Source organism: Clytia hemisphaerica, unplaced genomic scaffold, assembly GCF_902728285.1.
Source record: "Clytia hemisphaerica strain Z4C2 unplaced genomic scaffold, Clytia hemisphaerica genome assembly, whole genome shotgun sequence".
In the NCBI taxonomy this organism is placed as follows: Eukaryota; Metazoa; Cnidaria; class Hydrozoa; order Leptothecata; family Clytiidae; genus Clytia; species Clytia hemisphaerica.
Genome location: NW_027103648.1, coordinates 1,345,769 through 1,362,895, shown reverse-complemented (window position 1 = coordinate 1,362,895; position 17,127 = coordinate 1,345,769). Strand labels below are relative to the sequence as shown.

Here is a 17,127-nt window from a genome sequence, read left to right as displayed (position 1 = left end):
TTTTCAGAGCTCTCTGGTGCGTGAACTAGAGCTATACATGTTTTTTATAAGCACGTTATATACCCCTATATCAGGATCGCATTATGTTTAGCATTCTATTGTTCTTAAAACAATAGAGCTATTGTTTAGGTAACAAAATCTGAGCCTGCTTATGTTTATAAACGTTATGCTTATAGGAAGAAAACATACAGGGTATCTTAAATTTTCAGTCAATCTTTAAGTTTTAAAAGTCAAAAAAATTGTTGTTCCACTTGGCTAAACCATTCGTAATAATTTCGAAGGAATTCCCCTAGTTGCAGTTTTTCGATTTTTTGGATAAAATTTTGAAATTTTTTACAGTAGTTTCAGTGATGGAAATAGTAATTGACACAATTTTGTGATATAAATTTTTTGATTATATGTAGTATTTTTTTTTTATTAAACTGAAATTATTTTTATATACTAAAAACATATATACATTAATTTTTTTCAACATTTTGGTATACAATACAGAAGTTGGTATAAAGAAAGTAAAATTTTAAGAAATACAGCACAAAATTATACATGCTAAGTACTACATAAGGTAAAAATTCGCTGTTAAAACATTTTCAAGTCGACAGGACTTGCTGTTCAATAATTGATATGAGTCAAGATTACGTCGTTTTCCCTATCGGAAAACCCGCAAACACTGGAATTAAAAATAGCAACACAGGGGCCAAATTCCGATTTCTTCGGGTACCTCTGGGCCCGGTTGTTCAAAAGTGGATTAGAGGCCGATTAGCTTAATTCTCGATTAAATCTCGATTAGCGCCGATTAACGCAGAACCGTCGGTTGTTCGAAAAAAATTAGGCTTAAATCTGGATTAAATCCCGATTAAATTGGCCAAATTTTAATCCTGCTCTGACCCAGGATTAAGAGACTTTTTCCTACAAAAAAAGTGAAGTCGCTGCATTGAAGTGAGAAATTTGAACAAAAAAAGATTTTCGAATGTTTTGAAAACATTCGAAAAGTGACGTCAAGATTAAGATTTTTTAAAACATAAGCAAAATGTCCACAATTAGTTAATCTGACGTTCGAACAACGGAAGTTAATCGCCGGGATTAACTAATCGAAATCTAATCGCGATTAGCGCTAATCGGGAGTTAATCTAATCGACTTTTGAACAACCGGGCCCTGATGTGAAAAGTGACGTACTTTTGACTTAAGCATATCAAGAAAATTACTGTAGATTTTTTTTGAAAATTAACCTCTCTTTTTATCTAGATTTCGTTGTTGGTTCTTCAAAGCCCAAAGGGTATCTCTCTCATAGTCATCAATAAAAACAAGGGGAGCTTTTTTCACCTAGCTCGGTGATTATTTGATTTCCCAAGTTTAAGCACAATGTCCACCAGTGGAATGAGGGAAAATTCCAACTTGTGGTACATAAGAAGTTCCAGGTGCACAGTTTTGGCAACCAGCAGTTCGACCATGTGCGCATTGAATGAAACGTTTTGGATTGGATGGATGTGCCATATAACCAAATTGTGTACCAGTTTGTTCACAAAGATTAGGACCTGTAAAGAAAAAAATATTAAAAGTTTTAGTTTTATTCAACCAGAGCGATGATCGAGTGCGGCCAAGGCGTAAGTGGGTGAAACAAGGAGTTCTCAATTCAAGAAAGATTTGAACAATAGAAGTTTAAATGACGAGAGACTGTATTAATGACTGTATTAATTTTGAAAAAAAAAGGGGTTGGAGTTTGGTAAAGAGTTTGGTATTATTTTTTGTAAAGGATTCTTACATGATTGGTCATTTCCTCCTGAAGATTGAGTGGATCGTGGATGTAAATATGGAGCCTTAGTGGTTGTGGTGGTTGTTGGTTGCGCTTGTGTGGGTGGGTCTGTTGGTGGATCGGTAGGGTCGGTTGGTGGATCGGTAGGGTCGGTTGGTGGATCGGTAGGGTCGGTTGGTGGGTCGGTAGGGTCGGTTGGTGGATCGGTAGGGTCGGTTGGTGGGTCGGTTGGTGGATCAGTTGGCGGATCGGTAGGGTCTGTTGGTGGATCGGTTTGTGCTTGCTGAGTTGGTGGATCAGTTGGTGGGTTAGTAGGTTGAGTGGGTGGGTTGGTAGGAGCTACAGTTGTGTCAGGTGCCTGTTGGGTGGGTGCTTGAGTGGTTTTGGCGGGAGCTTGGGTATATCTCATCACTAAGAAAAAAGAATATAAGTTACAGAAATTTGTTGATTTGTTTCCACATAAAGTGTGGATATATAAAGATTTCGAATTGGAGATTAAGTGCAGAAGGTCCAGGAGTCTTCAAATCCCTTCCAAATACAAATCTAAGATCTGTTATTCTAAGACTTCATCAACTAATAGCTACAAAACAACAGCTTAAAAATAACCTGTTGTGATTGGTATAATAAGTTCTTTAAAAGAGTTAAAGGTACTGTAGACCTTATTATCTACCATCCATAACATCTATAAAATTAAATTAAGCGCCGGGTAGTGACTTACTTCTTTTAACATTATGTGGGTGATCACAATAATTTCCCACAGGGTTGAATACCGTGTGATCTGGACAATTATGACAGCCTCTGGTCATAAAGAAATCACATTGAATGAATCTCTTTGGATTGGTTGGATGGATAATGTATCCACTTCTAACATGACGTTCCCAACAAATATTCAGAGGACCTAGAAAAAAAGAAGAATAGTAGAAAAATATCAATTTAACCGTTTGAAAAAAAATACAGCTGCCGCTCTCTTATTCGACGTTCTACTATTCGATAGGCTCCCTTATTTGATGAAATTTAAAGTCCCTGTCAACAAGAAACTCTCCTAAACGACACTCCCTTATTCGATAAGATCCCTTATTCGATGAGAATCCAATTCCCCTTGAAGATGGAACTAGAGAACGTTAACTGTATTCACTTAGCCATGCGTAAGTTTCAGAACGCAAAAAAACGGTATTATGGGAGCGTGGTCTGAGCCCAACCTTTTCAATTGGTAATTGAATTATAACTATTGTTTATTTGAAGAGGGTGATTGTTACCTATATTGAAAATGAGAATTGACTCATAAAATCGAGATTGCAAGCTGAAAATTTTTTTTTCTATTTGTATCACAATTTAAGATACAGATCTTTTATATATGAAGCTTCATCATTATGATAGAGTTAAGTCATTTTCAAAACTTACAAGATTGTGAGTTGTCTGCTTGAGTTGGGGCCTTGGTTGTAGTTGTGGTAGGGGCCTTGGTTGTAGTAGTTGGGTTGGCTTGAGTGGGAGCTTCGGTTGTAGTTGTTGGGGCAGCTTGAGTAGTAGTTGGGGCGGGTTGAGTAGTAGTCGTGGCGGCTTGAGTAGTAGTTAGGGCGGCTTGAGTGGTAGTTGGGGCGGCTTGAGTGGTAGTTGGGACGGCTTGTGTAGTAGTTGGCGCAGCTTGAGTAGTAGTAGTTGGGTTGGCTTGTGTTGGAGGTGGTTGGGTGGTCGTTGTAGTTGTTGCTGGACAATCTGCAGTTCCTGTTAAAATATAGAGAAAAATTACAGATGCTGTATAAGAAGGATTTTAAGTATTAAGAAAAGATCTGCTGAGCCCCATAGAACATAAAAAGTAGCTTCTTGGTCCCGAAAGACGTCCGAGATACCATTTTATTGTCCGAATTTTTAAACATTCCTAAGAAAATATCACACAATAGTTTTGAAATCAATAAACTTGTTCATTGATTAAAAATCTTGAATTTCCTAAAAAGATTTCTCTATCTTAAACCCTAATTAGTTTAAAAGCCTATATGTGCAGGATTAAAAACAAGTTCCTAGGGATTTACCAGAGAGATAGTTTGAACACCCATTGCAATCGACATTGAAGAAACTGGATTGTGGACACTTGTAACATCCTTCAACTCTACCAGCCCAACAGTTCATAAAGTAATGTGGTGATTGTGGATGAGGTACGTATCCGTCTTTCTTCTTGCAAAAGAAATCCAATGTAGGATGTTGACCTGTGAAAATATAGAACAGTTTTAATTACATTAAAGGAAGAAATTTTGGCAGGAAGACAATTTTGCGGATTTGGTAGTAATCCGCCAAATTAAATTCCCGCCAAAATTTCTTCCTTTAATGTAACAATTTTTATGATACCTCCCAGCTACAGTAATGGTGGATGATCATAAGATCTACACAAGGTCACTAGAAAAGAAATAGTTTAGGAGGCGGGATAAATTTCAAAACTGAGGTTAGACCGGGGCGGAATAACCAGTGGCGGAGGCGCTTGTTCTAAACTTTACCGCCACTATTTTTTCCGTAAACAACCGTGATGGATTTTGCGACGTTTACTACCTCTCTGATGGACGATAGCATCGTACTCTCGGGTGCCTAATAGCCGAGGGGGTTAGAATAAGCGGGGGGGGGTTTGGAAAAAATCTCAAAACTTAATAAGCGGAGGCTGGGATAAAAATGTCCTGCGTGGAAAATTTTTGAAAAGGAGGCTAATACAGCAGAATTAGGACAAAAGAGGAAACTTTTAAAAACATTTTCTCGCGCCCCTTCTTCAGTTCTTATAGCCGAACCGGCTGGTATTTGACCCGGCGTGTAAACAATCTTAAGACTTTTGAAAAGTCGTGCGATAATTGGCGTAAAGATCGAGTCTAAACAAAAGGCTTTGATAAACATATGCTCCCGCTTCTGAACAGAGCCTGTCTATAGTACTTTTGAAGGACGCAAATCTACTTACATTTCAATTTCTTTGCTTTGACAGTAGTGGTCGGTGCTTCAGTGGTCGTTGTTGTGTCTGGGAAATCTTGGGGAGTCGTTGTCGTTTCTGGGGTGGCTTGGGCGGTTGTTGTTGTTGGTTCTTCAGTGGTCGTTGTTGTTGGTTCTTCAGTGGTCGTTGTTGTTGGTTCTTCAGTGGTTGTTGTAGTTGGTTCTTCAGTGGTCGTTGTAAGTGGTGCTTCAGTGGTCGTTGTAGTTGGTTCTGGGGTCGTTGTAGTTGGTTCAACTATAAAATGGGAAAAAGTGTGCAAATAATGAATGAACAATTTCTATCGATTAGAGAGCTCATCATCTAAAGTCTGTCCAGATATAATTGGTAGTGGAAACAAGAATGCCTGTAACTTTAGATAGTCAAATATAATTATGGAATTTTTTTTTGCTTGTTTTAGAGAATCAAAAGTGCTATATTTGAATGTATTTTTGGTTGAAAAATTCGTAACTTTTAGCGGTTAAATTTGCGATTGCAAAAATTGAGCTTTTTTTCTACTTATGCTATAACGTTCAATTTTACACCAGTGGTAGTTCGACCTTAGGTTAAGAAGTTTGTTAAATTTCAAGGCAAACAGAAAAGTCCTTCGGAAGATATTGGACCCGAAATACCCCTTGGTAGCACTTTTCTGTGAAATATCAAATCTCCGACTTATTACTAAAAACGGGGGTAGTGATATGATTGATAAAACAGTTTTTCGATCATAACACATTTTACGATCTTTTTAATGACCTCATAGCCAAACTGTGTTTAGTGTTTTGGGAATTAGCAAAGTTCTTTAATGACTTAAAAATAACAAAGACAATATAAGTTCATGCCTATCTTTCAATAAAAGCAATTATACTGTGATTTCACTTCGTTTCGAAATAATAAATGATAACCAATAATACCAATGAACCAACACTTAACATTTTCCAACTTTTAATTGCACTGTTCAAAAAAGATAACATATAACCCCCGTTTTTAGTAATAAGTTGGAGATTTGATACTTCACAGAAAAGTGCTACCAAGGGGTATTTCGGGTCTCATATCTTCCGAAGGACTTTCTTGTTTGCCTTGAAATTTAACAAACTTCTTAACCTAAGGTTGAACTACCACTGGTGTAAAAATGAACGTTATAGCATAAGTAGAAAAAAAGCTCAATTTTTGCAATCGCAAATTTAACCACTAAAAGTCGTGAATTTTTCAACCAAAAATACATTCAAATATAGCGCTTTTGATTCTCTAAAACAAGCAAAAAAAATTTCCATAATTACATTTGACTATCAAAAGTTACAGGCATTCTTGTTTCCACTGCCAATTATATCTGGACAGACTTTAATTGCTTGTCGAAATTATAGTTCTAGATTCTTCCTTCTTTTTCCCAAAAATGAATGTATCAAGGGTTTAAAGAGAGATTTCGTTTCGAAAAAAGGTGAACTCGTTCATAGCACAGCTTACTCACCCAGGGATAAAATTCCAGAGGACAATCTTCTAGACGTAACTCTCTAGAGGAGTTTTACGGGGAGATGGACACAATTTCAGAAGCTATCTTCCTGTCACCCAATATGAAATACAAGAAGTACTATAAAATCTAATCTACAAACTTACGTGTCTTGAAGGTGACTTCGTCCGTAGAATCACTTATGCGTCCGTCTTTAGTCACGCCACGTAAGACGACTTTATAATCAGTTCCCGGTGAAAGTCCATCCAAAGGAATCATGTTATCACCAGCTGGAACTTCCTCAAGCGATTGTTCACCGTTATTTAAGTTAGTAATAACAGCTTGTACTCTATACAAAGAATCATCTGTTTCATAGGAAACTTTAGCTGTTGTTTCTGTTTCATCACCAACACTGACATTTGTGGGTTGCGATGCTATGGAGAAAAAAATGCGAATAAAATTCAAAATAATTAGATTTCTATTTAACTGAGTTAATCATAACTCGAAGCTCGACTACTCGGAATTCTTCGTAAATCTAAAGGTTTTTGGATTTGTCTCTGCTTATTTTTGAAAATCTTTTAAATTCGTAGGATTACTTGTTTCCCATATTGCTGGAGAGATTCAACTGAGCTATACTATACTGAAAATCTTAAATTTAATTCGTCTTCTTTGATGGACTTGATATCAGTATTTTCTTGATAGTAATTCTTGAGATTGCAGGCTCAAATTATTCGTAATTTATTCTCAGGTTCTTATAAAAGTGTCTCTAATTGATTTAAATTAATGAGGATGAGTAATAAAAAATAAACAATGTTATTACCTTTTGGTAAAGTTTTGAAATCTGCTTTTTCAGACGGTAAACCAGGGACTTTATCTTTAATAGCAGTGACTGTTACTGAATACGGTGAATCTGGATCAAGATTCATAAACGAAGCTGTAGTGACATCACCAGGAACGCGTTTTGTGGTTGTTTGACCAGAGCTGTCAGTCAACGTTACTTCATATTCATCAACAGGTTCAGTATTTGCAGGCCATTTGACTCTTGCCAATGTGTCAGATACCATGTCAGATATTGGTTGTCCTGGTTTTTGACCACCAGCTGAATAGAAAAATGAAAAAAAAAATGAGTTGATCTGAATGAATTTTGGTCTCAATCAGGACCCGAGATCTACAAAACAACAATTAAATTGAACAATCATTGAAATTCTGTTATCCATAAAGCGTTTACTTAATGTTCGAAAGGATTGACTTGTTCAGTCAGATCATGGAGGTATAAAGAAAGACAGGAGAAGTATGCTATTGTAACCAAGCTCGCCCTACGATTAAAAAAGTTACGATGTATGCATGCTCATAATCTCATATATCGTGCATTTTTAATGAGCTCTTTTATCCATAGGTTAAATCTTATTGGCTCATTTAAGCTTTAGAAATTAGATGAGACGAGATTCATTGTTTCTGACATCAGTGTAAGAAAATATTTGGACTAAAAAAAGGCCTGTAAACTTGGCAATCCTTCATCAAATGATAAGATTTTTCGATCAATGTTTTCTTTCAGGTGAACTCTATTGCTTGATACTTTCCTCCAAAATTCTCCAGCGACTTTATGTCTACAAATTGAGTCTGAAATCGTGTGTGCTTATAAAGAACTTTTCATTTTCTGGCTTGAGAAAATATCTTTTCAAAACAAAATTGAACGGATAGCGAAATGGAACATAAATTTGTTTCGTGGACGAAGTTTTATCTAATTTTCGTATATTAAAAGGCTAGAATCTTCAATACTGATTATTAGAATGTTCAGAGCAAACTTGAGTTCTACTAAAAAGTCTTATTTCATCGGGCGAGCTTAGAATTTCTTTTGATACATTTTATAAAAGAAATCAAAAGACTTTAACGACCAATTACCGACACATTCAACTCCTGTTTTCTTTATACCTCTATGGTCAGATCTACAAAAACTTTTAAGGAGCAATAGCCGAGTCAACACCATAATAGAGGGATTCTTGGTTCGAATCCAGCACAGTCCAATATCCTATTCAGATTTAAGATAGCTAACCCTTCTGGCTGAAATATTGTCTAAAAGTCCTAGATAATTTGACCATCTACATAAAATATCTACTCTATTTGTTGAAGGTCTGTTGCTATTTAATCTGTACCAGACGAAGGCAGTTTTTTTTCCAGCACCATGATATCGCCATAATGAAAAAAAACACAACAACATATGATTGGCTATTAGAGGTAAGTCATCATTATGCTGTGTGTTTCAAGTTTCAAATGTAGAATTTCAATCCTTTTCGAAGAGGAAAATATTGTTTTCATTTTGTGGAATTCTTGTGGAATGTGAAAAAAACCTGTTCATGAGAACGGTGCTAAAAAGAAGAACAGCTGGCACAGAACATCAATATAACGTCCAGAGCACATCCACCTATCACCCACAACGTCCATATAACGTTGAGGCGACGTTACGTAACAGCTGAAAACAAATAGGAAATCGTTACTGACCTGTTGTGAAAGGCTGCGAAGTAGTATATTCACTCGTTCTGTCATCTCCACTAACTGATTTCACACGTACGAAATATTCAGTACCGGGTTGTAATCCAGGGATTGAAATTTCACCAGAAGGTTCTTGAGCTGGAACTTCGATAGTTTTAACAGTGGTACCATCTCGTGTTGTGACGACAGCTTTGAGTGTTTTGACGTCAGCATTATTTGGAGGGATATCGTATGTGAGAGTAGCGCTATCTGCTGTTGTTTCTTTAGATTGGACGTTTTGCGGTGCAGGAACTAAGAAAATAATCAAAATCCAAAAAATTATATATTGCATATTCATCAGATCAAAATAGTTCAATACCCACCCAATCCACAGTCCCTCTTTAGATACAAATGGTTTAAAAAAACCTACAAGGATACACCAAAATTGACAAAGACACCGACATTATCAAGTTCTAAAAGCTATAGTATAGATCTATAAAAAATTTTCGATGACGCTTAAAAATTTACTTCGAGCTTTTAAATGAAGTTAGAAATCTAACGAGACAACTTACCGACTGGAAGAGTCTTGAACGGGTCTGAAGCTGGTGAATCTGTACCTTTAACACCATCCTTAACACCTCTAACAGTGACAGTATAATCAGTCTCTGGTGTCAATTGACCAATCGTTGCCTCAGTTGAGGTACCTGGGATGCCAGGGATGGTTCTGACAACATTACCATCTTTATCTTTGACTGTGATTTCGTATGTGTCGACAGGATTCTTACTGGCTGGCCATGATACTTTGGCAGACATTGGAAGAACGTCAGAAACAGTTGGTTTTTCAACGGGCTTTGGACCAGCTAAAGAAGATAAGAAATTAAAATTATCGTCAATTAATGCTCATTTGAGGCTCTTATATGAAATCTCGTGTAATTTGTCCACCTAATATATAATATTTTTACTTGAGCAAACTTTTTGTTGCTTCTTAAAGCTAATATATACAATATTAAAAGAAAGAAGAAAGAACATGAAACATGTGCGACCCTTAATCTTCAAACTCGAGCTATGATTATCAAGCCCCAGATGGAAAAAAAATGTACATAACTTCATTGATACAGTTGGGAAACTTATAGTTCGCTTCGTAGCTCGCTTTAGGTGAAACAAAAAGAACAAAGACTCACTTGTTGTAAAATCTTTTTCTGTTGGTTCACTTTTTCGGCCATCCGGAGACACACTTGTCATTTTGACTGTATATTGAGTGCCAGATACCAAATCTGGGATACTGAATGTTCCTTTTGGTGAGTTTGCTGGGAATGTTAAAGTCTTTGCTTCTTTTGTTTCTCGATTGATAAGAATGACTTCGATGTCTTTGACGGGAGGAGTTGAACTATCTAAATCGTATGAAATATCTGTGCTTGTTGGTTGAAGGTTTGGAGTGTCGACATTTGTTGGTGGAGGTACTGTTGTAATAATAAGATGTAATATAAAATGATGTCAATAAATTGTATTTAAAATTTTCTTACTATAACAGTAATCTACAGTTACCTCTCTCTAATTCGATCTTCAAGGGACCAAGAATTTTCTTCGAACTACAGAAAGATTCGAATTAAAGAAAGTATTTTGTACTGGTTTTTAGCTGAGGAGACAAAAGTCTAAATTCAAATTATATAAAGATTCGAATTGCAGAGGTTCGAATTAGAGAGAGTTGACTGTGTTCTCTGTTTGTACATTTGATGATTGTAGTGAGGCATGAAACTTGAAATAATGTACTTTTTTTAACTTTGAAATTTTGAATTAAATCGTAACAGCAGTCAAATGGGCAAATTTTACAATCTAAAATTTTAATTTTTTCTCTTGAGTTTTCATTTAAATCCTTATTTTCCCGGACATTCTTTATGTGAAAAATATGAAACATTTACACATAAATAAAATATAGTCAAAATTCTCCATAATTCAAAACCACATGTGAATGGTTCCAAAAGAGTCGTAAATTGTTCGAGTTTGGGAGAGTTTGGAAATAGTTGGATAGGTTTAAGTAAAAATGGAGAATAAATGTGTATCACCATTTTAATCAAATTTGTGAAGAAATGATCAGTGACATCGAATATTTTTGTTTACCTTTAGGGAGTGTTTTGAAGGGTTGACTTGGTCCATCAGTACTTTTTTTGCCTCCTTTGATAGAATTGACTTTGACTTGATATGGTGTATCAGGTGATAACCCATCTAACACAATTTCAGTTTGATCACCTGTTGGAAAAGTATCATAAAAAATGAACAGAGAATAAGAACACGTTAAGAATATTTCTAAGCTTAAAACTCAACAAGTTAAGAAGATAAGAACATCCGAAGGGTTTTAAAAAAATTGGATGTTCTTATAAAAACGTGTTCAAAATGTTAAGAGCAAGTAATATTTAAGGCTTTTCGGGCTCTGAAACTCCTCATTTCATAGAAAACTGGACAAAAATACTCAAAAAATGGCGAAAATAAGAACATATTAAGAAAAATGTTAAGAAGAAATTTTGGATGTTCTCATAAAAACATGCACATACCTGGTACAGTTTTCATTGTTTCTTTGCCAGAAGGATCAGTGTATGTGACAACGTATTGTTCTGGAGCTTCACCTGGTGGTGCATCCCAGCTGATCTTTGTTGTTGTCTCACCAAAATCTGATGGTCTTACTGGATGGATAGGTTTAGTTCCTCCTGTATGCAAAAAAAAGATGATTGGATGATTAAAAAATTATCAAGGCCTTTATTGGGATAATCAGATGGCTTAAGATGTTTGACCAGTAGATAAATTCGATGGTTCTGAGCAGAGTTTTGAGTGCGATAAAACAATAGAATTTTGACTTAAGAATCATGTAAGAACCCATTTTTAGAGATTTTAAATTTAAATTTCTCGACTTTGGAAAACACTTAGAGAAAAAAAAATTGTATGTTTTGCTCAGGACTATGAAGGCAAAAGATCTCAAACCATCTCATTATCCCTTTAAAAGGACAAAATGACATACCTTTAGCGGTAGAACACAGAATACAAATTTGACTAAAAGCTTCTTTTCATACGAAAAATCAAGAGTTTGTGCTAGTCCCCTTGCCTTGATTTGTACGAATTTGATCTACATTATTAGTTCCCACAGCTGTTAGGCGAGACCAATTTATTTGTTGTTTTACGGGCCAAGCTACGAAAAAATAAAAATAAAATTTAACCCCATAAAATCTCCTTGAAAGGCAGCAAAAACTACTACATCTTGACAAAAATGCGAAATAGAAAATAAAAAGACACAAAAGCTCGAATTCATGGCTAAAATAAAAAATTGAACATAAAATTCTCAGAACCTTGAAAAAACTACCAAAATTTTGCAAATTTGGCAATCTGTTAAGCAATGAAAACAAAAATGTACTACCAAAATCTATTTTATTTTTATTTCGATTTTTGAGATTTCAGGGTCGGTCGGGCCCGTAAAAGAGCTAGTCAAATTGGTCTCGCCTTACAATCTTACTGCTAAAATCTTTACATAAAGAACTCAGTCAAAAAATTGAGAAGATATTGCCCACGAGTTATGTTTCTGGAGTATTTTGAGTAACCTAAAAATAATTATACCCAGCTGGCACACAACGTTGTTTTAACGTTTTAAAGTCCATATAACGTTAGATGAACGTTGAAACAACGTTTTGTGCCAGCTGCGGGTAATTTTTACTTACCGGTTGTAAAAGTCACTGGAGTCGAATATTCACTTTCACGTCCATCAGGTGTCAAACTTTTGGCTCGGACAGAATAAGTGGTTCCAGACACCAGACCAGTAAAAGGTACAGGTGTGTTGATTGGTCGGTTGCTGACAGGTTCTGCTTGCCCAGTCTCCGTGTTGGTAACTTCGACGACCGCACGATCCACCGTGACCGGACTGTTAGGCATGGTGTATGAGATTTCAGCAGAGTCTGGTTCAACTTTTTCGCCTTTAACGTTTTCAGGTACAGGAACTAAAAATAATGTTTATTTATAAGGATCAGTAAAGGTGCGATAACCGAGTAGTTAAAGCGTCTGTACTGTAAATCAGGGGTTCGCGGTTCGAATCCCGATCCCTTCCAATTGTCGCTTCAATTCATAGCCAAGCCATCTGCCCGTACTCCTCGTGAAAAAAAATCGAAGGATTGTCGAAAAGTCTTAGATTTAGATTACTGGATTATTCTCGTTAAATATCAACTCTATCTACTATATATAGTTTTATTGAAAATTTTAACACAAACACTTCTAACGTTATCAACGATGCGTATCAGCTGTATACTGTTTAATGAATGTATAGCAAGAAGATTCAATAAGAGCTGTATATTTAATTCCAAAAGAACTTGGCAAATTATTCTTATTTCTTGGAGGCTTTCCGGATACTTTCCGCATTATTGCTAAAGATAGTTAATATCAGGCTCCAATTCAATTAGGAAACATAAAAAGGAATCAAACTCACCAGTTCCTGGTGCAGTTGTAAATTTCCCTTCGGAAGGTGGCCCTTTGGCGTCATTAGCTGGGTTCTTAACGTAAGCTGAATAAGTATATTCAGTGCCTGGTGTAAGTCCTTCAAATTCAACAGTCGTTCCTCCCTTGGCTTTGACAGTTTGGGTGACGCATTTGGTTTTATCAGCGGGACAGGCTTCAACTTCTACATCAGCAGTATCTTGGATATCTTTGAGACCAGTGACTTCATCGAAGGTGACTGTAGCTTTGGTACCAGTAGCTTCTGTTGCATCGACTTTAACATTATTGACTGGTGGACCTATAGTGATAAAAAGAAGTTGATGGGAGTTAATATTCTGTGGAAGATTCACAGACGGAACTCTGCTATCATCTCGTATTAGAATACGCTTTTTAAGGAAGATAAATTCTCGAAATAACAGTATTTTATAGCGCTGAAAAACAAAAAACACCTGCATGAGAGGGTATTGAGTTTGAATGGGTCAACTATCATCAAGTGTTAATAGTCATTGTATTTACATACTTAGAGATAGAGACATTTAATGATGTCTTCCGACCCTGGTAAACTTACAGACAGGTTTTGATATCATTCGTTCCTTGCTAACTTTCCCATACAGTGATCGGTCAAATTGAACAATACACCCCTATGTCACAGACCCGCTGGGACCCCAGCTGCACTGGAAAATTCGGCCAAAATCTCGTGCCCGTTGGGAAAAATACCCTACAATCTCATCCCCACTGGGGAATTGACTTTGATTTCATCCCCATTCAAAATTCAAAGTAAAAAAATTGCACTCCAAAACCATCCCCACCGGATATTTCGACTCAGGAACAATAGAATTTCTATCCCCATTGTGGCTTTTAAATAAAAAAATTCATCCCCACTGTGGGAAAAAGTTTTACAATGGCCCTCACCTTTGGTTTGGACATCTTTTTTCAAAGCGACTTGTGCACCAGCACCATCAGAGCCGGCAATCTCCACAGTGTAATCTGTTAACGGTGTGAGGTTGTCAAATTTCCTTGTGGTGTCTGTCATGGTCATTTCTTCTGCATTGATCAGTCGTTTAAATGGATCTTTTTGGTCTAAAGTGGCCGTCAATTTGGTCGGCGCGACGTCAAAAGTGAATGACGTGTCGATACTGTCAGTTGTTACCTCACCAATATCCAATGTACCTGAGGTATATGAATGTTTTTATAAATTATGTATTTATAAATGCGGGAATAACACTTGTTTGTTTTTTTTTTTTTTATTTCTCTTGATATAATTGCAGTTTTTGATCGAATCAAGTTTCAGGCTCTTTGTGAAGCTTACTTCCTTCTAACTCATTTTAAGTTTGTTCTCAAAAGTGAAGGATGTAGTCTGTTGCAGTTGCTTTTAAGATGTCGGGATTCTGTGAGGAATTTATTTTTCAAAAGTTACGTTTTCTAGAGTCAAAAATCCTTCCAATGAACTTATATAAAAAGTGTTTAAAAAATTACAAACTAACCTGATTTTTGTGCGGTAACTAGAACTGCCCATAGCGACAGCACAATGGCTATCCTTTGTATCATCTTCCAAGATGGGTTGGTTGTTTACTCTATGGTGGAAAATAAACAAATTGATTGATTCGTTGATTGGTTTAAGGGAGAACAAGTTAAGAACATTTTAAGGCTTTGTGGACTCAAAAACACCAAAAGTATTCACAAAATGGTCAAAATAAGAATATGTTATATATTTAGGATTAAAAAGTTAAGACATCCGAAAGCTTCAAAAATTTTGGAAGTTCTTATAAAAAAACGTGTAAAAGATTAATATTAGAATTTGTCCTACCAAAGGGTAAATATACCCTAACAAGGAGAAGTTTTTGAAAGATTTGTCGAAAAGATTTACACACGTGCAAAAGTTTTCAAACAATGGCTGACAGTAAAGTGCTATTTAAAACCACATCATAAGGGATATTGTTAGAATTAATTAATCCCGTGTCTGTAATTAATCAAAGGGTCATTGGCTAAAACTCGTTAAGAAAATGACAGTTTAACTTTCTTCAGAGAATGAAATACAAGGCTTTTATGAGAAAGCGGACGATTTTTTTTCTAGTACAGGAATTTCACTATGAATTTTCCCAGGATATCATAACCTTTTGGGTAAATTATCAATTTTTTTCAAGATATTGTTAAACTTCTAAAACTTGTCACGACCCACCCCACTGGAAGATTTACCCAAAGTTTCGTCCCTGGTGGAAAAAATTAATACCTGGAAAATTGATTTTTTTGATTTCATCCCCATTCGAAAGGCAATGGAGTTTTGCACCCTATATTTTGATATAAATTTTCACGCCCACTGAGGAAAAAACTTGCAGCGGGGCTGTGAGACAAGGGTGTTTCATATAAAACTGTTGGTTAACATCGTAAAGCCTATGTTGAACCCAAAAGAAAACACACGATCAAGAAACTAAAATAAAAATGGGCTCTTCCAGAAAAAAAATGAATATATAGGGGTGGAGGATATATAATTTTCAGGAAATTTACCCCCGGACATTCATAATTACCCCTAAACAAAGCAGTTTTGCCCCAACAAACAAGGCAAATTTTGTAGATTTTTCACTACTCCTCCCGGATAAAATGTCCAGTATATCCTCCACTCCCATATACGAAAATTTTCTGGCAGAGCCCAATCTATAAGCTTTACTTACCAATTTCAGTTGAAATTTACCAATTCAGCATCGGTTTTGCAAAAAAATGAAAATTGTCTTCTTTGCTGTTTCGCTTCTTGTCCTCTTAGTGTCTGCTGCACGAAGAATGATTTGATATGAATTTCCAGGTCTTTGAGATGCCTGTTTTATACCCTTTTTTCGCATCATTTATAAAATAATTAAATCAAAAGATTGACCACAAAAATGCTCTAATGACGTTTTTTAGTTCAACCTCGTTAGAGGGCTCTTTGCTTTAAGATGAGTTTGTTGCTAAATCACTAACATCAGCATCATTTTATTTGGTAATTTTCTTATAAGAATTTACATTATTATAAGAACCAAGATGTTTATTGATGTTCGAAAGTCACTAAATAGGTAAATTTTGGGGTTTGACAGTAATAGGAGTCATGAAGGTACTCTTGTCTCCCGAATAGACGGGGGGGGGTCCGAATAAGCAGGGGGTAGGAAAATTTTCTAAATTCTAATAAGCAGGGGGATGGAATAAGAGGGGGGGGGTAATTCGAAGACAGAATTTTTTTCAACTGATATCAATTTCAACAACGAAAAAGAAACTTTAACAAATGAACACGTAAAATACGACAAATACTAACAAAAAGGAAAATTTTAACAAGTTTAAGGTCTATCTACACTGTAATAGAACATCAAATTATTCGAATTTAATTGGGGGGGGGGTCTTAATAAGAGCGGGGGGGATGGATTTTTTTTCGTTTAACAATTAGCGGCGGGGGCGTCTATTCCGGGAGACAAGAGTAAGGTTTTATGCATTGTTAAAATATGAGCAAAATATCAGTTAAAATGCTCTTATATTTCATAGAGCGTGCTTTGGAAACTTTAAACTCTTGTCTTACAATTTTTTTCTCACGAAATTTAGCCTCAGTCTGCGCACTAGTCTTATTTTCCATGGGTTTTCAAATTTTCTTATAAAGTCTTCAAGTTTCAAGTCTTATAAAAAGTAACCAAGGGCGTTTAGTTTGAATTTCAAGCATCACATAATGCAAATTGAGCAATTTTCTCTATTGAAACAATGAAGAGCAGATTGTGAAATTAATTTGATATTTGTTGATTCTTGTTAGTGCTAAATGAGGGGTGTACACCCAAAAATTGCAAATTAATTACATAGAGCACGTGTAGACCATGTGAATTGTTGTTTTTCTTTTGTCTTAGTAATAAAACAATAATTTGGTCATTTTGGAACATTCTTTTTCTCTACTTTACTAAACAATGTGACGGAGGTTTTGCATTGTAAAATGCTGACTAACTGTTTCATGTTACTATGACAACGCAAAAATGGTGTCACTGCGCAACAGCGTAGTCGTTTACATAGAAGTTTAGAAAGCTCAAGGTTGGGAGGAGGGTCGCTGGCCCACA

The 17,127-nt window shown here is 35.9% G+C and overlaps 1 protein-coding gene across 1 annotated transcript; it reads right to left on the bottom strand.

Annotated features, from left to right (window-relative positions):
- Positions 1-382: 382 nt before the first annotated feature.
- On the bottom strand, positions 383-15,879 carry LOC136803056 (mucin-2-like). Its single transcript, XM_067059809.1, has 19 exons — positions 15,739-15,879; positions 14,554-14,643; positions 13,982-14,239; positions 13,062-13,367; positions 12,304-12,579; positions 11,152-11,304; positions 10,721-10,849; positions 9,784-10,062; positions 9,175-9,462; positions 8,633-8,914; positions 6,954-7,232; positions 6,301-6,567; positions 4,684-4,947; positions 3,779-3,952; positions 3,153-3,473; positions 2,470-2,649; positions 1,761-2,162; positions 1,153-1,533; positions 383-720 (listed from the first exon to the last, which is right to left on the bottom strand). Exons 2-18 carry the CDS (start codon positions 14,615-14,617, stop codon positions 1,352-1,354), a joined length of 4,104 nt encoding a protein of 1,367 aa, XP_066915910.1. The 5' UTR covers positions 14,618-14,643; positions 15,739-15,879; the 3' UTR covers positions 383-720; positions 1,153-1,351.
- Positions 15,880-17,127: the final 1,248 nt, after the last annotated feature.

What these genes read in the sequence shown, in the direction of transcription:
- LOC136803056 (XM_067059809.1), bottom strand. Translation starts at nt 14,617, where the DNA reads ATGATACAAAGGATAGCCATTGTGCTGTCGCTATGGGCAGTTCTAGTT. An exon ending in TTTCAAAACTTTACCAAAAG is followed by an intron (nt 6,568 to 6,953) that starts GTAATAACATTG and finishes TTTTCTCCATAG; the next exon opens with CATCGCAACCCACAAATGTC. An exon ending in AGGAGGAAATGACCAATCAT is followed by an intron (nt 1,534 to 1,760) that starts GTAAGAATCCTT and finishes TTTTCTTTACAG; the next exon opens with GTCCTAATCTTTGTGAACAA.